Source organism: Ostrea edulis, chromosome 8, assembly GCF_947568905.1.
Source record: "Ostrea edulis chromosome 8, xbOstEdul1.1, whole genome shotgun sequence".
Lineage (NCBI taxonomy): Eukaryota > Metazoa > Mollusca > Bivalvia > Ostreida > Ostreidae > Ostrea > Ostrea edulis.
Genome location: NC_079171.1, coordinates 46,489,185 through 46,516,620, shown reverse-complemented (window position 1 = coordinate 46,516,620; position 27,436 = coordinate 46,489,185). Strand labels below are relative to the sequence as shown.

General features: G+C 34.6%; 1 protein-coding gene across 1 annotated transcript in view; it reads right to left on the bottom strand.

Annotated features, from left to right (window-relative positions):
* LOC130049716 (neurogenic locus notch homolog protein 1-like) overlaps positions 1-27,436 on the bottom strand; it is a 60,858-nt gene that overhangs the window by 16,538 nt on the left and 16,884 nt on the right. Inside the window, exons 2-10 of the mRNA XM_056147661.1 lie at positions 16,754-16,990; positions 9,731-9,982; positions 9,473-9,610; positions 6,428-6,565; positions 5,820-5,960; positions 4,332-4,460; positions 3,594-3,612; positions 3,453-3,493; positions 1,384-1,516 (exon numbers count right to left, since the gene is read on the bottom strand). Coding sequence (XP_056003636.1) covers positions 1,384-1,516; positions 3,453-3,493; positions 3,594-3,612; positions 4,332-4,460; positions 5,820-5,960; positions 6,428-6,565; positions 9,473-9,610; positions 9,731-9,982; positions 16,754-16,990 — 1,228 coding nt within the window. The remainder of the gene's footprint in view (positions 1-1,383; positions 1,517-3,452; positions 3,494-3,593; positions 3,613-4,331; positions 4,461-5,819; positions 5,961-6,427; positions 6,566-9,472; positions 9,611-9,730; positions 9,983-16,753; positions 16,991-27,436) is intronic.

Here is a 27,436-nt window from a genome sequence, read left to right as displayed (position 1 = left end):
GGATTACAATTGTATACTTTCTTAAAAATTTCACACGTCCACTAAATATCATTGATGTACGTACGCGCCTTGGGTGAAATTGGTCTAAGTAAAACATTGTCGTCTACTGTTGATATCACATGTTGTTTTATATTTAATGAAATGTATGCACATAGTTAATATAATGCTTAAATTTTCAACGAATACATTGTTTGTGAAATTATTCATTCATCATCAGATAAAATATTTAAATGTTGATTATCGTGTGTGTAACATGAATTCTCATGGAGCTTTGGTAGGTCTTATATATACACCGTTATCTTTACACTGGCAATAACAACACATATGAAATCCGGTCTGTAAGATTGACTTAAATACATCCGGAATTTTTTCATTTTTTTATTATTATGTTTCCAATAAATGTTAAACCCTTTAAATAAATATCCGATCAGCATATATTTTTTGAAAATACATGTACTACCCCAATGATTCCCGTTACCTCTTCAACTGCCAAGAAGTGGGAATTTCATCACTCGAAATTACGTCATGATGACAATTCTGTAAACATCTTCCAATTGACATTTTAACCCTTCTTCCCTCGTCGTCTGGGATGAAATTAAGAGGAATTGTCAGTTTCTTCGTAAATTTTCAAGCCATACAAAAAGTCTTCCGGACGACGACGAAATATTTGTTAAATTTCACTGGTTTATCCATAGAAAACCATCAGAAAACATCACAAATAGCTTCATGACCCTTACTTTATTTAATTATGTACTACGCATACGCATGTATTAGTTGATTTTCATATGTGTTTGAGAATAAGTACCTGTATGAGTTTTTCTTTTAAAAATTAAAGAAGAAAATATCTGCAACGCAAACTAATTTTTCCTCATAAAAGCTTGGCAGAATTTCGCCTAAACCGCAAGTACTTCTTTGATCCAATAAATTAATGAAAATAACATTGATAGATTCCAATACATACAATTACAATTTATCATGTTTTCCCGTGAGTTTTCAGTTAATCACGGTCATTTTGTCATGTAATATAATCGCTAGGGCGCCAATGATATTATAACAATATATATACATTCAAAATATATAAAGACAGGTTCACACCGTTCATGTAAGATATCAGTAATTATTCAACAGTTTTATCCCACGTACTCTCTTCATATGTTCACAAATCATTGAGACATTAGATTGCACACACTCATCAACGGTCAGTGTTGTGGACAACGAAATGAAATGCATTGGACGTTCGACGTCAAAAATGTACTGCATTCTATGTGAAGGTTCATTATGGAAAACTAAATACGGTGGAAATAAATGCAGTAAAAATAATATATATCTTCGTCTTAGACTTTTCCGGCTATACGTTCTATGTGAAAGTTCATCATAGAAAACTAAGTACGGTGGAAATAACTGCAGTACAAATAACTCGTCTTAGACTTTCCCGGTAGATTCGGTATAATGGTGAAGTTCCTCATACGTGTTCGGTTTGTCACAGTCTCCCAGTTCTGCATACGGGGATTCAACCCTGTTATTGAGAAATACACGTGATACAAATTTCAGTTTCATTTCAAATTTTCTGAAAATTACCGATTCCATCCTTATGTTCATTAATTTAAGTAATAAAATAATTTGTTTGATATAATGTGTCCTCTACCATAGTGTCAATATATTACTATAATGTTGGATAGTGAATACTATAAGGTAGTCTTGCTTATAAACCACCTCAATATTAAGCTCATTCCCTAAACAATTCAACACATACATACCGATTTGAACCGCTTGGTATATCTGAGAATGAAATAAAACAATTTGACCCGAGTTTTAATGCGAGATGTTGATTTATAAAAGAAATTGCAGAAAACAAACGTAACAGCATAGGTAACTGATACTGCATTACATCTCAAATTCAAATGCATGCAGTAAACGTGGTATCAAAGTGACATTTTCGGCGTTTACAATTCTCAGAAATCACAACAGCTTATACTACAGGTGACTGGATACAATAATCAAAGTTCACTTGTCCGTGAAAGCATATTTAAAAGGTTTTTCTGGAAACTGACACGCCGATCATTATGTTCCATTACACAATATTTTAACCGTATGAGACGCATGCTTCATAGTCGTGATTTTGGGTGAGACACAAAATCTTAAGTACAATTTTTACTTTGACCAAATAAGCAAGTAATTTATTTTCATCTGTAGCAAATTATTCAATGATTTAAAAAGCGAAAGTAGAATTAGCATGTGGTATCAAGTTTTAAAATGTTATCTACCCTAACTCATATAAATTAAGAAACATGAATATCCGCCTCATTAGATGAAAAAAAACTGCAGATTGGTTGACGTTACTGTTTACCACAGTTTTGTGACACGTGTCAGAGATATGGTCAATCGAACAAGTGATTATAAGCAAGTATCCCATATGTTTAATAATTTACAATACAAGGGGTCAAGTGCTCCTTCCATAAAAATTACATTTGTGCAATTTACATATCGCTGATATATTACACAAGACATATATAATTTACATGATAAGGACTAAATGTCGAAATAACATATGCCACTCCATGTTATCCAAATCAAAATTTAAAGAACTAACAACCATATGACCATGACTTCACTTTGAAAGTTTCCAGAATTCAGAAGTATCTTTTTTTTTCTTTTTTGAGTTTACTAGGAAAATGGAAATTAAAAACAGAAACCAATGAAAATTCCATCTCTTATCAGTGAAAACGAATTTGCAGTCCTCTCTTGTTAATGTTTTTATGAAAGTCCCGAGATCCTAACGGTATTTTTTCAAAGACAAAGTGTAGTACACATTCCCCTCCCCAAACTTTTAAATAAATGCATATTTTATTTCAGACTACCAGCAAAATGTACGAAGATATGTATGTTAATCTATATGCCTTTCAAGAAAAGTCAGAAATCAATGTTAATTTTAATTCGTTTTCAAAATCATGAGTATTTTATAGGAAGAAAATATATTTCAGAGTGTTATGCATATCTACAAATTCAATGTGTATGTGTACTCTGTTTTATTTCCACTGCGTATTTCACAAAGCAATGCATAATAGAGCAACTCTTCCCCCTTATCTGGAGCTCGGAAAGTAAATAAACAATCCACATATGAATAAAATGTAGCACAATTTGACGGTGAGTAACGTTGTGTAAGAATATATTATGTCAAGTGCTGAATTTGTGCAAATGTGGTTCTCCATTGTTTACAGCATCCCGTCACTCCACTTTCAGATCAAGCATCGTTTGAGATAACACGTTGTAAAGCAGAGTAAACAGAAAACAACGAAATATTAGTTTCATTATTGAACATGAAATATTTAGAATGTTAATGATATGCACGTGTAACAATTCATCAACAATAATCGCCTACAAGCTGGAATGCATTAAGATAAAGTTTGCAAATCTTTAAAACTATCACCTTCGTGACAAAAAGATACTTTTACCTGAATTGTGAGCACTCCTTGTTTCACTTCTACAGTTTTCTCTGAAATCAATAAAACATACCTTGTAATGTATCCGATTAATTAACAACTTTTTAAACGTGTCTTACAGAAATGAAGTATACAATCAAATGTGATAGTTACCCTTTCTTTGCGTATTCTGCTGAAATAACAATATCATAAACATGTATTAAACAATTGTCTATAAGATATATATTTCATGGATACTGACGTTAAGGGTACACAAAATTTATAATGTGAGGATATTTTGGAGCTAATATACACAGGTAGTGTATCTTACAATATGACATTTGTATTTTTTTCAATATTGTTGATGTTGCTGTTTCTGTTTCTTAATTGATTTGATATACGTGAGCATCATCTGCGTATGATCAATTTCAAACTGAAGCAGACTACTGACAAATAACTTGATGCTTCAGAGATTTAAGTATCGTTTAAAGTAAACATTTCATAAATTATATTGCACTTATAATGATCTAGTTTGCAGGTACAACCTGTCAATAATTAAAAAAGTTATCTGTTATGTTTCATAACAAATTATATGTCATTCTGTAACTGAGTTTGATTGACGAGATAAAAGGCTGACAGCGGGTATGACCGGTCAACAAAGGCTGCTTACTCTTCGTAGACACCAAATCCACCCAGAGTTCCGTGTTTGCTATCCCTTTAATTTTGTATTCTCCATGTGATTTGTGAGATGGATTACTGTTCGTTATCTTCACTTTATGTTTGAAATTAATTTTCGCTTTTTATGTGTTTGTTTTAAGTGCTCAATATTAAGGAAAATCTGTGAAGGAAAGACAATCGACATTTTTATTATTGTTTCCTGTAATGTACATACATCTAACTTTTTATACTTACTCTGATTTCTCTTCCACATCAGGAAGTTGATGATACTTCCAATAAGCACTATAAAAATAGATACTACAATACTTATGATGGTGGCGGTGTTGTCATCTGTACAACTTGTAACGCGGGATGATAACTCTTCTGTAAATAAAAGTAATAAACTATTTCAGCAATAATAAATGATAAGACGCAATATTTAGAAGTATTAAAAGTTGCTGTACTTTGGTATTTATTGAAATAATTTATTTCAAACTATAGGGGAAAATAATACCTCTAAAACAAAACCGTACTAAAACAAATTAAGGCATCAATGTATCGAGGACGCATTATTTATATACAATGCTCACTTGCATTCATATGTCGTTTAAATGTATCCCAGTAAGTGAACCCGAAATCATAGAAACCACAGAGTATTTCATATCTGCTTTACGTACAATATTCTATTAAAGTGCATTTTTGCCACTGCGTTGTGGTGTTGTCGTAGATACCAATATGATTTGGAATCTAGCAGAACTCAACCATTTACCTTATTTAGGTAGACGATAGTACTGGTTTACAATATCTAGAATGTATGAATGATCAATGTTCATGTTGCACATTAATTGTAGACAAGATATGGAGTCTGTGAATATAGTAAAATATCATTATAAATTTTCAATGTATTCAAAGGCAGGCTGTGTGGTCTTTGCTTTGGTGGTATAAATTCTTACTTCATTCGGACGTCATGCAGAGAAAACGTCGTTTGTGATTACCGCAGCAGCAGCGGCTATATTTTGGTCATTTGTATCATTTGTATAAATATCAATTGAAGAATATTTGGATTGTTTTATTCACAATAGTTTTTTTTAAACAACGACGTTTGTTTAAGATCTTTATTTTTAGTTTCAGAATTTGGTGCATGTATTTTTGGTTTAGTAATTTACATGGTGGTATTGCAGAACATAATGAGGGTTTTACGGTGTTCAAAGGCAAGTTAGAATCATGTATATGCTTTAACTTGTAGACCGATTCATTTTATACACTTCTTGTTTTTCTTATAGGAAAGGTGAAGATAACGAACACTGATCAATCTTACAAATCTTCAAACTATGGATGGAAAACGCAGATAGATACAGTGTTATCAGTGTTAGCTTTTAATTCAACATTGTATTGTAAGATAAGTGTTATTCAACATAGATCGAGAAGTGGTTCGTTTGTCTGAATATAGAAATTATCTATAAAGATGGCTGATCATATTGTGTTTAAATGTAAAACATTCAAAAACATAGACTTATAGGTGCGGGTAGTAATTTACCAAAGTTGAAATTTTCATGATCCCTGGTTTCAGGGTGGAACTAAATCATCATAATAGCTATCCCTTTTATCATTTAAAAAAAACAACCAAAACAAAAAAAACAAAAAAAAAAACAACAACTTGGATTTTGCTCATATTGTAGAACAGATGGCCGTCACTTATCAAACAATTAAGACGGAAAGATAGATAATTCTTTATTTTGTTACCTGTACCACAGAGAGGCCCGATAAACCCCTCCTCACATCCTCCATCACATATCCCGGTGGTCTGATCACAACTACCATTTCTACCACAGTACACGGTACAGCTGTTCTCACAATTGATACCGAAATACCCACTGGGACAGTCTGGTGAATTATTATTTTGTTTACGTTAAAGCGTTATAACATTATAAATATCAAAGTTATAAAGTATCAAAAACGACTAAAGCTCTTAGTATATTCATACATGTATGTATTTTGCCGTTTCTATATTTTGTTCACATGGCAAAGCATTTACTCATGACAAAACATGAAATACCCCGTTTTCTGTCATCATTGTTTTGCAAATATACATGAATAAATAACTTAGATGAAAACAATTTCAAAATGTACAATACCTCAATTTTTGTGTATAAACACTCTTGTTATTCACTTTGTCACTGTGTTTACTCGCAAGGTATTAAATTTTGTGACGGTTACTTCGATGAACAAGTCACTGTACTTCATGATTTATACATATCTATTATATACCAATTGGATGCAGTCTTACAATATCTATTATATACCAATTACATGCAGTCTTACAATAAATGTATAATAAATATAAAACTCACTCTCCTTGCAATGTCCTCCCTGGTATCCTGAAGAACAGCCACTCAAACACGTGCCGTTAACATGATGACACTGTTTGTTGTTTAGACAGGAACCACATTTCTGTGTGCAGCCTGCGCCGTACATCCCACCATCACATTCTGGAAGAAACCAATAGCATCATGTATACCAGAAGATACTGCCCCAAAGTATATTTTGCATGAAGAAAACATTATGAAGGTAATTCATTTCAAAATCAAGATATAATAATTTCCCAAAAATATACTGTCAAAACGGCATCAAATTATCATATTTTGTAGCAATATTCCATTATCACCTGGATATGGTGTTTATGTATCCTAGCTTATTTCATACGCACATAATTGCTCTACGTATGGCCAGTTTTTAAGTCGAGGCAAGCTTCTGATAAATGAAGTGAAGCTACACTTGTTTTCAACAGTCTCGTTTAAAGTCTGCATTTTGCAAATCGTATTGTCAGGATATAGGGTTCACGGCGGGTGAGACCGGTCAACAGGTGATGCTTACTCCTCCTATGCACCTGATCCCACCTCTGGTGTGTCCAGGGGTCCGTGTTTGCCCAACTATCTATTTTGAATTGCTTACAGGAGTTATGAGATTGATCACTGTTCGTTATCTTCGCCTTGCGTTATAACAGTCCTATTTACCAACACAACTTGCCAATGAGTAAAATGTTATATGACATGTTTCACATCACTTGAGACTGTTCCCTTGTACCCTGATTTGATTATTTTATCACCGCCACCAGCGAAAAGATTATGCTTACCCCTCCTAGTAATCTTTTCCGCCATATTTTGAATATGAATCAAACGATAATATTTAGAAGCGGTTTCCCAAAATAAACATATGAAAAATTCAGTCCTCCTTTCACGATGTCTTTGTGAGATCATTATCATGATTTAAACACATCTGAGTCCCAACTATAAACTGATGTTGAAAAGAAGGAAATATTTTATCTAGTTCCATTTTGTTTTTCACTATTCCAATATTAGTTCTTTTCTAATAGGTACACGAACGAAAGATAACATTGGTTATATAACTTGAAATTTCTGATAATTATTAATTACCCCGCCATTGTAGAGAGTTGAAAAGCTGCAGATAGCAATGTTCAATCTCAAATGCTACAGAAATTGGAGAATCGAAAATAGGGTAATACTGTTCCCTGGAAATACCAAGGGATGTAACATTTAAAGTGGATGGAATTGAATCCTTTCCATGCAACGATACATTGTGCAAAGTTTAATTTGAATGTCCCAGTCGTTCCTGCTTGACATATAGCATTGGTTTCTCTTGGGTGATATTTTGTCAATTTTGTACACCTTAAAAAAAGATATCACCTTTCGACTGAAAAGATGTAAGTTCCCTTTACCAGAGGGTGCTTCATATTAAATTCCATTGTTATTGACCTAGTGCTTCTTGAGAAAAAAATCAGGTGTAAGATACTGTTATTTCGCTTTGTAAGATGGTCTGGTCTTAAGTCCCTTTACTCACATTTTAGTTATCCCATATTTGATTGCAATTGTGTAAGCATTTTTGTAACTATGTTTATTATTTGAAATATTCCTAAGTATGCATTTAGATTTCATACAGTATCAGCAAACTTACACATCAATACTTTATACTAATTTTAGCCTACTCTGGGGTCAGAACCCTTACTCTGAGGATAATCAAACTTACAATTTTCGTAAAAGACTACCTGCTCTATCCACTTAGTTTCAATTTAGTAGCAATAGCACCAGAGAAGATGTTATTAAAGCGTTTTACACATTAGCATAATATAACAATTTGGCACCGCCCTGGGGTCGGAATCCCTACCCGGGGATTATGAAATTTACAATTTTTGGTAGAGACATTCCCGCTCTCCATCACCATGCATTTAATTTTTCTTACACATGTGCGGTTCTTGAGAAGAAGATTGTTGAAAATTGGTTGATTTGGGGCAGTTTTTGTCCCACTCCTAAGGCCACAAGAGTACATGAATCCTGAAATTTACAATTTATGTTTCCCTTGTCCCAAAGATGCTTCATACCAAATTTGAAAAAAATTAGACTGATAGTTATCAAGAAGTTAAAATTGTTCAATTGTTAACGCAGGACGGACGACGCAAGATGCATGACGACAGACGACAAGCAATGGCAATGGGTAACCTGAGTTTACTCAGGTCACCTAAAACGTATACTCTGTCAGACACCTTATGTATACGTGAAGTCAACAAGGATGCACAGGAGTGGCAATTAGATTGGAAATAAAGTGCCGGAAGTTCTAGCTTATTTTTAAAAATGTAAGATTAAAGTGTCACGGTCACCCAGTCTCGGTTAGTTTTAAAAGGTAAATAGTAAATAAAACACAAACTGTTCAACTGGTTGACTTAATAAGATCATGAATTATTGTTGTAACATGATCAATGTAAGTACACACATAAACTGCATCATGTGTAAATATTTGTGCGTTAAAGACGTTTTTTCCACAAGAAGGGGAAGGGGGTGGAACACATTGACCCTGTGTCAAACTATGTGTTATGTCCATACTCTATTAATAGGTTTCACTTCTCGTTAACACCTACCAATGCCAAAATCACAATAATTTTGAGAAAAAAAACTTTTTAAACTTTTATACAAATAATCACTTTACTTAATCAATGTATGGTGCAGAGGTATACGGTAAAATTGTTTTACCTCTTCTAAACATCTTACGAGTTTCATCTTTAATCAAAATAAAGCATTGATATGCATTTACCCGGCCTTTGCTGTTATCTTAACAACTTTGATAATTCTAATTCTTAAATTACTTTCCGTTTTAGCAACAACAGGTGTAGTTTCGTTACGCCAGTTAAAAAGAATGGCGGGAAGAGAAATATCATTATTAGACTCGGAGAGACCTTGGTACTGCTGTAATCGGTGCACTACGGAGCATTTCATCTGGTTGCTTGGATTACGTGTTTTGGGAATGGCAGATTGATAACAGAAGTGCATGAAAGCTTCAGAGGGCCTACTTTGGAAAACAATAAACTCAGAATAAACGGTGAGTACCTTGACTACAGCGAAGACCTTGATAACCCGGTATACAGCCCAGACAGTATCCCGTACTGATGTTACACCTCTTCTCTTGACATTTATCGGGACACGGTTGGTCACAGTTCTCTCCGTAAAATGTTGGGTCAGAGCATCCTGTGTAATTAGACCACCAAATAGAAATATTCAAACTTTCAAAAGTCCAATTTTCATATTTATTAATCAAGTCACATAACACCCCAAGTAAAGACAAATTGAAACAATTCTGAAACTTACCATGAACTTCCACTTCACATAGTTCATTATATGCGTCTCGTGAGTAGTAGCTAGGGTAGGTAACACCCGGTCTCCGTTCGTTGTAGTATATCACATATCGTCCATGAACAGAACAACTTATTGTCTGGTTCTCTACTGGTGTACGGTCCACAGTCTGTATCTCATGGAAACAAAGATGGCCGTCATCCTTTGACGTAGTGTTGGATACGTACAGGAAAAATCCAGCAAATTGATTATAATACGCACCGGGGCCTGCAGATAAAATTGATCTTAAATAAGTGATATGCATATTTACATGAAAAAAAAAAAAACAGATACGCTGCTTTCACGTTTTGGGAAATGAAAAACCAAACAAGAAGCCCACATGCCTTATCGATCATCTGAATACTAGTGAAAAAGCATCACTACTACAGAGGCCTATGAAATCTAGAAACATAATTCCTGTTCTGAATATCTAATCTAAATTTATTGTCTGGTTCTCTATCGGTGTGCCGGTCACATTCTGTATTTCATGGAAACAAAGATGGCCGTCATCCTTTGACGTACTGTTGGAAACGTAGAAGAAAAATCCAGCAAACCGCGTAGTGTATACACTAGGAACTGAAATTCATAAGAAGAAATCGGATCTTAGATAACTGATGCACATATTTGTATGAAATACACGATTCGCCAACTGCACGATGTTTTCGCCAACGTTAGATAAAATAATTCTACAAATAAATACAAAATGATTATATTTACATAAAAATGTTAGTGTGTATTCCAGCAGTTCTGTTGTGGGATTTTTCTGCAATTTCTAAAATTTCAGGGAATAATCATAACAAAATTAGTATTTGCCTTCGCCCTTATATTTGCAATGATATTTGATCATTTCAGAACTCCCACAAAGAACACAATATAGAGAGCTGGCAAACACGGATCCCTGGGTGTATCAGAGGTCGGGTTGGATGCCTACGATCAGTAGGGATCCCCTGTCGACCAGTCACACATTCCGTGAGCCCCATATATGGCTCAGTAAAACCGAGTACCCCATAGGCAAAACAAGTGTACCACGAACGGCCTAAGAATCGGTATGAAACACTTCAGACAGCATTTGACCTAACGATTGGTTATATTGTCAACTGAGGTTATAATAACGACCATAGAATTTGCAAAAATACTAATTTTAAACGACAATGTTAAAATCCCTCTAACATCAACTTTTCTTTCAGTAACCTGACTCGATTTCATAATTGATCATGCGCAGAACAAGTTCTTCTGTATCGAATCAGTTGAGAGACATCAACATCATATGCAAGTAATATTCTAATATTGCTACACAAGTATGGGAAGTTGGAGATGGAGAAGCAGAAATCACCACAATTGTCAAAAAAATAAATTGTTAGTTTACCGTTAATATTTATTTTCAATGAAATATCTAAGTATGAAGCAGATGTGGGGGGCGCTGTGGTCTCTTTTATCTGTAGTTCACATAGATATATCAAATCGACATATGAGTGAAAACATTATCTTTAGAAAATACAACGTCGTCAATATATCAAAATGTCTAGTTGAAGGCAACACTAAAATATGCGTTCCTTTCTTATAAAAGGTTTTTATTCTTGTAAGAATATAACAAAAATCAATATATGCACCCAGGGGTACATGATCTGAGTTACATGATGTCTTCCTAACCTGCTATCCAACAATATACCTAAGTTTCATTTGATTCAGTTTTAAAGTCTTCCAGTTACTGTCCAGAAACCATAATTGTCTGAAGTTTTCAATCTATTTTCGGTCACTGTGACTTTGACCTTTGACCCCTTTTCTCCAAAATCAATAGGGATTTTCCTTACCTAGTACTTCAAAAGATATCAACGTTTCATTTCATTAGATTGTAAACTTTTTGAGTTATCATCCGGAAACCAATTGTTGACGCCAACCGCCCGCATCACCAAACCAACAGCCGAGTTCAACTTCGTTGCAACTCGGCAAAAACAGGTCAGGTAATAAAGGAGTAAAATGCGTGCCCATGACAATTCAAATAGTCTGTTGGAAGATTGTGTTGATTGTATCATACTTAACGTCTCTCTCAAGAACTTTCCACTCAAATGGAGACCGATGAAGGGCTTTAAATTTGGAAATTTGCTCAACACCCACGGACTTTGAGCATGTATGATGTATGATAATGTTAAAAAATGTGTAGAATACGACCAATTTTTGAGTGACGATTTTTATACTGACACAGGTTTAGTGCAAGGTGAAACTTTGTCACCCATTTTCTTTTCTTAATGTGTTGATGATTTTGAGCTGAACTTTATTAAGGAACATTGTCCAAATTCAAATAATAGATTGATTCTTTTGAATGTATGCAGATGACATAGTTATCAAATCCAAAATTCCGAAGGTTTTACAAAAAATGTTAGCCGCTCTGAATAAATATACTAATGAGTGGAAACTAAATATTAATGTACCAAAAAAAAAAAACAAACAACAACTAAAATTGCTGTTTTTAGGAATGCAGGAGAACTTAGAGAAGATGAGACATGGTCTTAGAATAATTCATGTTTAAATTTTGTCAATGAATTTAATTACCTTGACATACTGTTTGATTATAATGGTAAATTCCTCAAAACACAGACCGCTGCGGTGGCCGAGGGGTTAGAGCGTTCACCCTGCATACGGTAGGCCCGGGGTTCGAATCCCGACCGCGACACACCTAAGTCGTTAAAACAGGTAGTGACAGTTCCATCGCCAAATGCTCGGCATCATGAATGTCACGGGTCCTGGGAGATGACTTTAAAAACGGAGTGTAGTTGTGACACGCTAAAGAACCCTCACTACTCAATGGCCGTAATCGTCGAGCATAGCCCTGAATTTGAAGCCCTTCTCCGGTTTTGGTGACGTCTCCATATGGTTAAAAATTCTCGAGTGATACGTTAAGTAAGATGCTATCAATCAATCAAAACACAGACACATTAGGGAAAAGGGTGTTTTTTTCAAAATACCAATAATTTGAAGGGGAAAAAAGCATTCGTTTAATAGAGAAACACAATGTTACATTTTTTATACCTATGTCAATACTGCTTTCCTATACGGTTCAGAAATATGTAATACTTACAACGTGTGATTAATATTTACAAATAAGCAATTTTTGAAGATACTTCAAATTTACCAACATAATTTTTTTCTATCAGCATTTGATTGATAACTTTTGTTTATAGTTCTACTTGACAAAACCCATTGAGTTTGTGCACATATCTTTTATTACTCGCTTTAGAACTTCATCTCATTACCTGAATGTTGAAGTTGAAATACATAATGATATAGTCAGAGTACGAGAGTTATGTACTGTTGATGGGCTAAATGATGTAGAGTTACACTTTATTTTAGAATGCCCTCTATATTATGACCTGATAGAAATATGTTAAGAAATGCTATTATACAAAACTCAGTGTTTTCACACTGATCAAACTACCCTGTGTTAAAAATACTAAATAACTCATTAATTTTGATTTTTTTTCACAGTATGCTATTAAGATAAGAAACTTTCATATTGTGTAATACCATTTGTTTAATATAAATTGTACATCGTTGTAACATTGTTGTCTACTCACACTCCACAATGTTTGTTTGTATAATTGAATTCATGTATATAATATCCAATGAGCCTGTGACTCACGGAAATAAAGAATCAGGTGGTCATTTTACTAAACGATTGTATATCGTAAATGCAGATTTAAATGTGAACGTAGCAGGTACAACAATTTCACTAAAAGTAACGATTTGCTATTTACGATCAGTATTGATCGTAACCCTACGAATGGTCTAGAGTTATCGTAAGTGCTCCTACATGCACGCAAATGAGTAATATGATTGTCATGCTGGTCCTGCCTGAGATCATTTTGTGGCAGTATTTACCTGACTAGGTTTGTTTGTCCTATGCAGGAAGAAAACAATCACAATGACTTGAGAAGACAATGGCTTTGTTTTTTGCACAAAAATATTGTACAGCCCGAACCCGAGTCTTGAATCATATTAGAGTTGCCCTTCTTTGTTACGCACAACCACAGAAATGCCGGTCTCACAGGGTTCAAGCACGTTTTGGGCCCGGGTTCTGTGATACCACATATATAATAAACTCATTGTATCACAGAGTTCGGGTCCAAAACAGGCCTAGCCCCAATGACCAGTCTGCTGAAGTAAATGTAAAGGCAATGAATTCATATTTTTAAAAGTGAGGAGGGGGGGTGTAGTCCATATATCAAACTTTGCATGTAACGATAACAAGAACAGTTGTTAGAGAAGTACTGTGGGAATAGGGGGGGGGAGGTATTGCTATATGTGCCTGCATCACCGTTAGTGTATATGTATGTATATTGAATATTAGAGAGAATTCAAGTAATTCTCATAGACATGTTCAGAAATTAAGTTTCTTTAGCAAGAGTTCATTTAAATCCGAGACGTTGCGATTCGACGTACCCAGCTATTTTTTTTTCTCGTCGGACCAATGCCTTTGATACAACAAACTACATAATACATGCACATTCGAATGATAAACATTACACATTTTAAGGAAAATATAATGACATGATTTGGTAATGGGAGAGGGGTTAAAATCCCAATTTTGCCAGTGGAACGTTTCTGGTACATACAAACTAGATTTATATGTATACACAGAAAAGGGATGGGTCATTATCGGATCCTTGGGGTTCCGACCCCTTGTTATAAAGTGCAATCTCGTATTTCGTCCAATAAATTTGATACACGAAAGTCACTAAAATTACCCTATCTTTTCTTTACGTTACACTAGAGATCGGGCTCAAAATTTCCATTATTTTTGTTGACAACTTGTATGGTTTACTGAAGACGATAAAGATATGTTTAAAACCACGAGAAAATAATAAATGGATATGTCTTTCCATGGTAGGATTAATTTTAAGTCTACCTCCATAGAGAAAAGAGTTCTAAATTGTCAGACGTAAATCGCATTCGTAAGTGTTACGACTACGATAGGTTTCGTGAAACGCTCGTATACGTGCGAGTCAAATGATCTTAATCGTAATCGTACGTTTACGATCTACGATAGGTTAGTGAAACGGTCGCCTGATTCAGAAGTTAATGTGATGGATGGCTATGGGTTAGAGTTACCGTACTTATACTGAATTTCCAAACGTCCCAAAAAGCTTTACCAAGAAACAATACATTCATAGACCGAGTAAATGTTTCGCTAAGTACCTAACTTTACTATTAACGGAAATATTAACAGCTTTGAAGGAGAAACGTATTGTTCCAAAACATATATCAGAAATGGTGTAAATCAAACGTGAAATCTAAACAAAAATCTAAAGAACTTGTAATAAATTTGAAATCGCAAAGCTTTCCTCAAATCAACAAAATCAAAACGATAAATTAAAGACTATACTTTTTGACATTATAGATAGTTGAATTTTTGACAAAAACAACAAAAATAGACAAATGAAATATCCTTAAAATAGGTAGTGATAGTTACATCACCAAACGCTCGACATAAAGTGCCAATATCCCGGGTCTTCGGTCATGACTTTAGCATCTAATGGTCCGTGTTACGGTAGGTGTGACACGCTAAAGAACCACCAATGCTCAATGGCCGTAATCGCCGAGCATAGGCCTAAATTCGAAGCCCTTCACTGGTCCTGATGACGTCTCCATGTGAGTTTATATAAGTTTCGATAGAGACATCAAACAACATACAATCAATAAATCACCTATTAAACTAAAATAGCTGCACATGATACATGTAAAAATCTTATGAGAGTACATTCAAAATACCGCGTGCACGGTGTGTACAAAGGAAATTGCGATCTGGCTATAAAATATATCCGAGTCAGGATGGGGTTTGGGCACGTAAAACCAAAGGGGGATGAGGGGGTGCCCAGCCATCTTTTTTGTCAATCAACCTTCAATTTGACCCCCTACCCCTTTTTGGTAAAAAAAGCAGATGCTGCGTGTCTTCATGGGGTTAGAAATATTGCAGATCATAACTATCTCCATTTCTCTTTTTGTCATCAAAGAATGTATTCGGAAATTATCATTAACTAATTAGTATTTTTTTTCCAACCGATTCGGAATAAATAGGATATTGACAGTACATTTTAGTGAAACTTCGTTGCGGGAATACTTACTAGTTAAAACATTGAAACCGGTACTTAAATACGTAGTCTGCCATCGAAGTTAAACTGCATTTCTTTGATTTGTACCCAATTTTTTCAGCCACGATCATTTCATTTCACTGTAAGTTTGAGTTCAATAAATTACCCAGATATTGAGCGCATAACTTCTTCAGTACTTAGAACCAATAATTCCCAACTTATAATTAGGTATGTGACATTTAAAACCATCAATACAAGGATAGCGTTGCACAATAAACTGGCACCCGATGTGAACCTTAACATGCTACACGTTTAATGTACGAAATTATCGTATAATACTCCGATATCCCCCCATCTTTATTTGATGTTCACTGTAATGACTTAAAACTGATGAAATTATTTCAAATTTAAATGTCCCGTGGGGATCCTGTTCCTTTTCGTAAGAGAGGATTAAATGGGGCCGTCCTTCGGATGAGACCGCAAAAACCGAGTTACCGTGTCACAGCAGTTGTGACACGATAACGGTCCCCTGTTCAAATGCCGTAAGCATTGAGCATAGGCTTACATTTTGCAGCCCTTCACCGAAAATGACAACGTCTACATATTAGACAATATAAAATCAACAAATCTAATTTAAATGTGACGTCATAAGAGTATGCATCGTGGATTATTTCATATAAAACACACGTGTACAGTGTATTTAAGAGAAAATTCGTTTCGGGATTTATATGTAGAATGTCATCGCTGTTAAACTACAAGAAGGCGACCAAATTTTCTTTAGTGACGATCACTGAAAGTTAAATTCAATAATTACCTAGATATTGAGCGCAGGTCTTTTTAGCATTGGGAACTAATCATTTCAAAATATTATTAGGAATACATATGTATAATGAATAAAACCATCAACACTTACTCGGATGATTCTCCGTCCTGTAGTAGATGTTAACGTGACTGATGCTGACCATACTCCCCAGGTCCACTCTCCACGTCGCTGTTGTTTGACTCGGGCCTGATTGAGTACATTGAGTTCCCCCTGCTGAGCGGTCAGTATACAGTCCGTCCACAGCCTTTGCTGCTCCCCACTCCACATCATAGGGTTTAGAAGGCCAGACATGTTGCTGCCATGCTGGTTTATGTAACGCTACATTTTCTGGAAAGTAACAAATTTAGTAGAAAATGCAACTGTAAATGTAAATATAATAGACTTAGTTTTATATTTCAACTATTTCATGCTTTAAAATCAACATCAGATCAAAATATGTGGACTATTATACTGAATGTGCAGTATGCTCCATTAGTGTGCAAATTGCAATTCGGAAAAAAAAAACCTATTATTACAAAGACTAAGCATACATTGTACTCGTTACTTAGGGATATCCCTCTATCATGTAACCAGACCGAATGATATCGGTGTTAAACCAACGATACATTTATTTCTTCAAACAACCCACTATATGACAATACACTTCCGATATATTGGGCTAAAACATGATCAGCCTGTTTCCGTCAATCAAATATTTCTCTCACTTCCAAGTTTTCTAAGTAAAACTATGTAAAATGTAATCCAAATGCGTGTAATCACGTTCATCATACAAGCTGGTCTACCTTTTATCACTTCAAACTTATTACCGAATTGCCATATCTACTGTATGGTAGTAATAAACCCTCATGACTCTTAAGGGGAATGATACACCAGAGAAATATGGTATGGATTGAATACCCTGTGTAATTAGTTTCGGATCTATAAATTTCAAAACAGAGGGTTACAGTTCGGCATAAATACACGTTTCGGTATTTTTTGCTCTAAAGACAAATCTATGCATACATGTGGATATTGTGTATTTGTATGTAGTATATCAAACGGTGGATTCTGAGTATGTCTTCCTGTTCTCTTTGTAATTTATGCTTCCCTTGTTCATAAGCCTTTTGAGTTTACAAAATGCTGACATCCTCCTGATATTATTGCATAAGAAATTCTGTTTTCCGTCCCGTTTTCAATTCCCCATCCTAGCAACAAAAACAAATGTATAGAGTTATATTTAGATTCACTACATATCAATAATAATTTTTATAACACATGTATATATATTTTACCGAATTGAATTCATATAATATGGTATACTATCTATCTTTTTCCATTATTGAAAGTACTCGCACCTCAGCAGTTAGAGGTAAAATAAAAGGTTAAGTGCTCTTCCTGCTTTCAAATTTCTCAGACAACAGTTTCTTAAAACAATGTATCTATACCCAAAGGCGGATCCAACGCCAGCGACCCCACCCCTTCTTTAGTGTGTTTCGCCAGACCTCTGAGACTGTAACTCTCCGTTCTAAAATTTATGGGTCTGAAACTAATTGCACATGTTATTTAATAAACTTCGGATATGTACATTTTGCTTACTCACCACCTCCCCCCTTTCCAGCTTTTAAAACTGTGTATCAGTCAAGCTGAAAGCCTACATCAAAGGGGAGGCGAATTTTATTTATATGTGGTAATTTTCACAGGGGCCTAAGATACCATTTCTAATAAAAGAGTTCGTTTATACAATCTGTTTCGGTTCATTTTGGTGGGTTTTCGTTTCGGTAGATTTCGTTTCGTTTCGCATTTTACAGGTACCCACCTACGTCTGTCTGTATGTATGCTGAATTTAAGGAATATTTTCATCGTGTCTAGTCTAGAGAGCTATGTAGATACATGTAGGTATACACATATATATAGATATAGATATGTATAGGCTTGTAGGGAGGGCTGACAGTTGATACTCGTCGGGGACGTAGCAACAGAGGGGGGGGGGTGACTGATCCCTTTCCTACTTTTTAAAAACTTTCCCTTTCTTCTTTTTTACATGTTAAAACTCCTTTTGGTTTTTCTCCCCTCCCCACCAATCCTTTTTTGGCTGGCACCCAGCTTCCCCCTTTTAAAAACTATGTCACACGCCTACTCGTGTCCCCTTAACACTTCCAAAAGTAGGGAGTGGGGACAAGAGTATGTATGTGCCCCCTCCTTACACTTCTGGGACCCCAAACGATACCTTCATCTTTGTATCAAATGTTGTTTGATAACATCCTCTCCTTAATTCTAGTGCAAGACATTTCTGTTCAAAAATTGTTATTTGCTATAAAGAAAGGTATACCATAAAATTTGTATAAAATTCGGATATACAGATTTGCGTTGAAAAACTTAGATAGACTCTGATTGGCGCATAATTGCATTATTGTCGTCCCATACAAAAATTGATTTCCTTATTGATTGTGTTATGCCCCGTTATACAGAAAATTTTAATTTAATAAACTTTTACCCGTGGATGGGGGGGGGGGGGAGACTTGAGGCCTACATCAAACTTTTAAGACTGAGCAGGGTGTAGGGATTCCTACCATTTTAGCTTGTTATTTCAGGGGTTGGCGGTGATTATGTAGGTAACTGTCGCCATCTTCATGACGTTTATATGGAAAATTTTGGAAATTAATCCAATTTTAGCATGTGTCCCAATCTAAGTTTTGTGCTCTTCTTCTAACACTTTACAATGTTTGACTACGGCATTGGCGTTGCCTTATAGCTAATAACAAATTCGTTCGAACAAATTGCTAATTCGTCCGAACAAATTACTAATTTGTCCAAACCAATAGCTAATTCGTCCGAACGAATTACTAATTTGTCTGAACAAATAGCTAATTCGTCCGAACAAATTGCTAATTTGTCCGAATGAATGTCTATTTCGTCCGACAAATCCATAATTCGTCCGAACGAATTACAAATTTGTCCGAAAAAATTACTAATTTGTCCAAACAAATAGCTAATTCGTCCGAGCGAATTGTTAATTTGTCCGAACGAATGTCTATTTCGTCCGAACAAATCCATAATTCGTCCGAACGAATTACTAATTTGTCCGAACGAATTACTAATATGTTTGAACAAATAGCTAATTCGTCCTAACAAATTGCTAATTTGTCCGAACAAATAGCTAATTCGTCCTAACAAATTGCCAATTTGTCCGAACGATTTTCTATTTCGTCCGAACAAATAGCTAATTCGTCTGAACAAATAATATATTTAGATATGGCCTTTCTACGCCGCTGTAAGTTCACATTTGAATGATTTTGGTCAGGAATTGATTGTCTGATTTATATTCAGGCCGTGTCGATTTTGGCGGTTTCTGGTAATTTCCTTAAAATAATGCCTGACATGAATAAATTATAACTCTATTAATTAACATTTTTGGTGATGGTCAACATGTCGGAATAACGGACCGTCGGAATATTGAACTGTCAGACTATCGGACCGTCGGACTACCGGCCCGTCGGACTATCGGACCGTCGGAATACTGGGCTTGAACCCTGCTCATAAGCGCCGATCACAGTCCTAAATTTTGCAGCCCTTCACCGGCAGTGGTGACGTCTCCATAATTTTGAGTGAAATATTCTTGAGAGGGACGTTAGAAAACATTCAATCAATCAATCTTGATTGATACCAAACTTGTTACACTGGTACATCATAAAGAGTAGACGACCCTTATTGATTTTAGATCACATGGTCAATCCACTATGAAGATATTGTCTGCTCAATATCTTGAATTGGTTTCGCACTACTATCGCTTAAACTATGCATGTCTATTTTTGTTCCATTGAGGCATATATGTATTACACACACATTCCTGTTATAAGTACACTGTGGATTTTTGTGATGACAAAAGCTCTTAACTCTTTTATAGCCTTTGTTAGTAAGTTCTTCTGGTGTGTTATTAAGGATTCATTCCTAGCACACTGATTCTGACGACGGATAACCCCATTTACCTGATACGATATAGGGTTGACGGCTTATAGGCGTTATGAAATTGACCAATGTTAATTATGTTCACCTTTCATCGAAGACTCATTATTTATTAACAGTAAATATTTTCATTCATATGTCTTGATCTATACATGTGAACTCGAACTAAAAGACACCAGAGTCCTTCACATCTGAAATGTACTTAGATATTACATTGAAAATAAATATTAACGGCTAACTGCTGACTCAGCTTTATAACAAACGGGATGATTTCGGCTTCTCCGCCGTCGGCTTCCCGTGTTTACGTAGCTGTATTCCATTACCACCTGCATAAGGTGTTTATATCTCTCGACAAATTTGATGTGCGGGGGCTTCTGTGTGTGATCAGTTTTTAAATCGAGACAGACTACTGACAACAAAAACATGATGTTACAGTGGTGCCGTTTAAAGTTAGCATTTCGCAAATCGTATGGATGTTATAACGGTCTTGTTTGCCAATGTGACCTATCTTTGGGTTAGTTGGTGTTTGGTAGGTTTCATATTGATTATTGGGACATTATTGGCACAGTGATTTTGGCGACGGATTGTTCCGGGTAACATCAATGCGGATCTTAAACTCCCGATGCGTGATCGGTGCCTAATCATCAATATGTTTATTGTTCGGCATGTTCACACAACTTCTTTTAGAATAAAGAAATTAGCTCTCTTTAATATAATTATATTTCAATGTTTGACATTGAATTCAATATCGAATGAAGCTCGTGAATGTCAATTATACAACGTCAACAATATCATGATATAGAGACATATTTAACTCCTCATGCTAAGAATTATTTTAGGTGATATGTAATGCACAAGTAAAACTAGTCTCGTAAATCTCATAAACAATATCAATACATATTTCTGTCAGTTTTCAAACTTCCTAGTTTTGTTGAATTGCTACGTGACTATGATATATATGTATATAATACTTTAACAAATACAGATTAAGGAAGTAAAATTCACTAGCGGTTTTTTTTTGGGGGGGGGGGCATTTTGAATTTTTGTTTTCATTTTGTGTCTTCGTCTTTGTATATGGTCAACATTTCCTGAATCAACAGGATATCAACTGTAACTCGTTTTCTAAAATATGGTGTTTTTTTTTTTTGTTGTTTTTTTTTTGGGTGGGTTGGTTTTTCCTGTTCTTTTCAATGTCCTCAAACACGGAAGGATGCCTCTGTTTATCTACATTTTCCACACATAGAACAAATAAAGTCAGAACAATATGAAGAAACCCCGGTGATCAATTTACTGATTATATCTAACTTGAAATCGACTTATGTAAATTGTAAATGTATCTATGTAGATTCACTAACGTTTGAAAACAATTTATTTCGGTACAGTTACAGAAAAATGCTTATGTGATACATGCATGTGTTAAAATAGATCCGACAAAGGGATAAAAGATGAAATTTTAACTTTTTGTAACCTCGGGATATATTTGCTACAACATCACGATATGTGGTAATACCATCCGAAACCCCACTGCACGCGTGTTTAAACTCCATAGTTTTGTCGTTAATGTATAATCCTTTACTTGTTGAATATTTACAAACCCTCAAACACTTGATTGCGTCACAGAGACTTGTTTACTTGTTTTGTATGGAAAACTATTTGGAACAAATTTCTCCCCAAAATATAAGCACGTGTATATTTGTCTAGTTTTTTGTATTCAGGGATAGAAAGCTTATAAACAATGAAGACAGTGGCTAATTCCTGTACAGTAAACATGTTGTATAATTTACCGCCATCAATTACCCAAATCAGATTCATTTTATTATTTACATACATGTACTTATAGTTTTCTTTCATTTTCTCTTCTGTTTGTCTACAACATATATGTATGTAGAAATGTCTGAAATACGTACACAGCATACAGGGTTTGTGATCGAACAGTACACGCATTCAATCGTAAGCTAGCTTTGTGTTCAGCAATATCTAACATGCACATTTTGATTACAGAGACTATTGTTATATGTATACTTAATTCTTTGTAGAGTAAAGGAAACGATTCATATATTTTATAATGTTTTCTTTGAATAAATTATCAATTTGCCCCTATCATGGGCCCTACAATTGAGTGATTTTCTAAATTATTCCAGCTGTGCACATCACAGAAAGTAAGGTTTACGGAATAAGAAACATATCGGTCCTCCTTCCAGGAGATTATAACCGAGCATAGACCTCGGCTTTCTGATAATTTAGATTTGTGGCATTTAGGATTTTCCATTTTACAGAATTGCACGCTTTCCAGGTAACGTGAAGGTGCTTTAGACCGTGATGTTAAAACACAATACATTCTAGTATCAACTTCATTCGCAGAGTTAAAACATCATTAATACGAAAAACATTATATATAAATTGTTGAAGGAAATAAATATCACTGCTTAGGATGGACGTGTGAAGGTATGTCCGATTATGCTGGTTCTGGAGAAAAAAATGGAAATGTAAGAAAATGGTTACAAAGAAAAAGACGATAAAGAACAGATGATAGGAAAAACGCATTTGAGCTTTCATCTCAGGTGATGTAAAACTATAGGCCTGACGGAAAAGATGATTTATCTTTCCTTAATCTGGAAATTAGTGCACTTGCGTAATTCAATTTAAGACTTCCAGGTAGTATATTCGCGAAATGTCATTATTAACATTACATAGGACCGTGAAGATATTGTTGTTAGAGCAATCGCGGCAACAAATAATTTTAGACAACACATTACCCCCCTCCCCTCTAGGGATTTTTCTACACTATGAATTTTGGAAAGTGTGTATAAAATGAAGGTAAATGAAGGTAGTTTGACAAATAAAAATATTTCAGTAATTCATAGATACACTTTGGCTTAATGCCAAAGAACTTGATATAATTGTAAGGGGTAACTTTCTTTAAAGTAAAATACATGTTTGCCATATTGTGTTCGTAAGATTCTCAAAGTTTATCATTTTTATGCCACCGATGTCGAAGATCGGGGGGCATATTGTTTTTATCCTGTCTGTCATTCTGTAATTTTGTCATTCTGTCTGAAACTTTAACCTTGCTAATAACTTTTGAACAGTAAAAGCTAAAGTTTTGATATTTTATATGAATATTCCTCATGACAAGACCTTCCCATGGGTACCAATATTTTTGACTCTGTGACCTTGACCTTGGAGTTTGACCTACTTCTTAAAAAACTTTAACCTTGTTAATAACTGTTGAACAGTGAGAGGTAGAGTTTGTTGATATTTCATATGAGTATTCCTTGTTACAAGACCTTTCCGTTGGTACTAAACCTTTTTACCTTGACTTTTGACCTACTTTTAAAAAAATGACATTGGCCATAACTTCGAAATGGTAAACATTAGAGCTTTCATATTGCACATGAGCATTTCTTGTGACAAGATTTTTCTACTGGTTTCAATATATTTGTCCTTGTGACCTTGACCATCTTCAGAATTGGCATTATCGGGGGCATTTGTGTTTCACAAACACATCCTGTTTAACAATACTTTAATGACATAGTTTATGTTTTTGCTCCAAAACTTGAAGAAGTTTTCATGCATTGATGTTAAACAATCTGATTTACAATACTTTCAGAAAATAATTGTTTTTCAAAGGACTGCGGTATCTATATATGATCTGAAGAAGTTTTCCATTTTTCGGTGATTCTTAAAGAAAAAAAATCATATTTTAGACCCAGCATTAGTAAATGTCCCATATCTATATTTGAAACATCTTGTCAATCAAAGGCTTACGTAAATTAAAATAATACGTGTTTACAAATGTCAATGACATCGAAATCAGATCTGAAGAGTTTTTCCAGTTTTCGGCGATTATTATTATTATTTTCTTTTTAAAATTATAGGTTTATGCCCCCAAACTGGAAAAGATATCCATGCAAGCAATCTGATTTATAGTGAAAGGCTTCCAAACTTTCCGAAAATAATGTTATCAAATGACCACATTATCTATATAGGATCTGTAGAAGTTTTTCATTTTTCGGCGATTTTTAAAAAAAAAGTCATTTTTAGCCCCAAAACTTCGTAAATGCTCCCACATATTTATGTCAAAAAACTTGATATGAAATGAAAGGGTTAAATACATTCACAAAATACTTGTTTGCAAGTGTCAATGGCATATATATCGAATTTAAAGAGTTTTTCCAGTTTTCAGCTATTATTTTTACAATTTCATAATTTTTGTCCCAAAACTCGTACGCGCCCCCACGTGAAAATGTCAAACAACCTGATTTATAATGAAGGGACTATGTACTTTCAAAAAATACTTGTTTCCAAAAATCCCTAGGGGGTCTCCCATTACCTTTACTAGCCCATGGTCTATGTAAAGGATATAAGCCTCAAACTGTCCATTCTGTGAACGGACTCTGAACTATTTTTTTTTGTCCAAACTATTTTTTTCTAATATAAGATCAATGTTTGGGGTGATTTGAAAAGAAATGGCCGCTTTAGTATCAAATTCACTGAATTTGAGTTGATTTATTTTAAAACTTGTTGATAATCATATTGGTAACGAGATTCAAAGGATATGGTTTAAACTATCCATTCATAAAAAGGACCAGCGAAAGGTGGTGTGGAAACATCAACATACCATCGATTATATTTGTTGCAAATTTTCTCCATTTGGCAATTTGTTTTTACGGGAATAATAAATGCGCCTGAAATGGGTATCTTTGTCATTGCGTATTTGGATACAATCATTATTAACACATAATATGAATAAACATGAGGGAATTTAATTAGTTAACAATGCAACAACCAATATTACGAAATGAAACTTTGCATGGATATTTCTCGCAAATGATTACAATGTACATGACTATTATCATTTTAAAGCCAATGCAGAAATTCCATGACTATCTGTAGAGCAGATATCATCATTGTGTGGCTCTAGCATTGGTCGAATCTTGAGAGAGTCAATGTCGACTTGGACCACTCAAAGGCCAATGAAGGCAATTGGTTACTTTTTCAATGGCCAATGTAGGCACTGGAATAATTTCTGTCATGAGCTAATGCATGCTTTGAACCAGTTTCTCAATAGCTAATGCAGGCATTGGATCATTCATGATTTTAATTGTTATTGACGATTAACATAAAAAAATATAAGTAGAATTAGGGAGCTGCAGTTATTGGTACAGCCCACAAGACAGAGTTTTCGGCCCGGGACCATATTGGATGTCCTAATGGGTAAGGACAAAAAACCGAGTTATACATTTCTATACATAAATATATTGTTCTTGTATCATTTATTATTTTAAAAAATCAATTATGCTATACATACATTTTTTTACAAACGCCAACTTTTTATCATTTAATCTACAGTGCAGTAGATCATTGTAGATTTATTTTATAGCACATAATCTGGCTTATAGTGTTACAATATCAAACCAGATGTAGTAGAATCATGTAAATATGTTGAAATGGGTGTGATAACTTCATGTGTTGTATAAACAGATGAAATAGAGCCATACTCAGATATCGAGACTGATGAGGAAACTGTTGATGTCATTCGACGATCTATTTACATGTACATGTAAACATCTGTAATGAAAAGTTGTTATAAGGAGTATTAATGAATTATATTGAAGTACAATGTGTGAAATCCTCTCCGTTATAAACCAGTCAGAACAGCTAGCTCTCATTGCAGTTTCAAAATCATTTATTTAAAATCAATTAAATTCATTTCATCTTAATTTTAAGGCATCAGGCTGACAAGCCATCACTCATCTACACTCTGTAGAACAATATGTCCCAAATATTGCACATTTAAACTTTCAAGGTACATGTCCAACTCTTTCTTATAATTGTCTGAACTTCAACTTCTCAATATATATCTAATTTTGAGATTTCTTCTGTTCATGAAACGTAATTTTGTAGTGAAAACTATATGGAGGTTAGGAGAAATGAACCAAAGAATCAGAAAGATCATACTCAGTGGTTACTAGACTATTTCTTTGAGCATGCAACGCAGGACACAGTTTACCATCTCATTTGTGGAAAGGAAGTCTGCATGAAGTGTTGGAAGTACTGTTACATTATCGCACATTCGTTTAACACCTCGTCATGTAATGACCGGAACACATAGTATTTGTCATGTCCGTCTTCCATCTGTCACACCTTAAGGTTATGCTCACTTTCAAAGACAGCATTCAAAATATTGATTTCAAGCTTCATACAGAGGTGTGGTGGGACCATGTATGGCATATGGACATGACGTTTAATATATCATTAGTAAGATATATAAATTAGGTTTATAGTTTACAGATTCATTTATATCAGATTAAAATCTGTCCTACTTGCGTTTGCCTAGAGTAAAAAGAATTTTAAGACATCAAATGCATGCGCAGTGATTTAGTTTTCATGTACAATAGAGGAATGTGTGATCATGTGTCCAATCTATATTGATAAATGTATTCTTTCATAGGGAGGTTCATAATGTTTCTACTTATAAATACAACAAATACCTTGGTGAAAGTAGGAATGGCACCAGAGAAAATATACATGCAAATACTGGATCAGTGAGGCCTTCAATTAAAAATAGTGGTATGCATACATCTGTGAAAGGTTCAACATATACCATTACTGGTTGTAAATGAATCTTAATATATATTATCACAATAATTGATGTTGATTGCTATATGATAATCTGTTGAATTAGTTATTGATTTACAATTTATAACAACATTGAGTATAATTTTCAAATGATAATCACATGTTATCTGAAAATGTTGTATGGTCTCTCGAACTTAAATCCTTCTATGTGTGTTTGATTATTTTGTTTGCAGAGAGCATTGAGTGGTT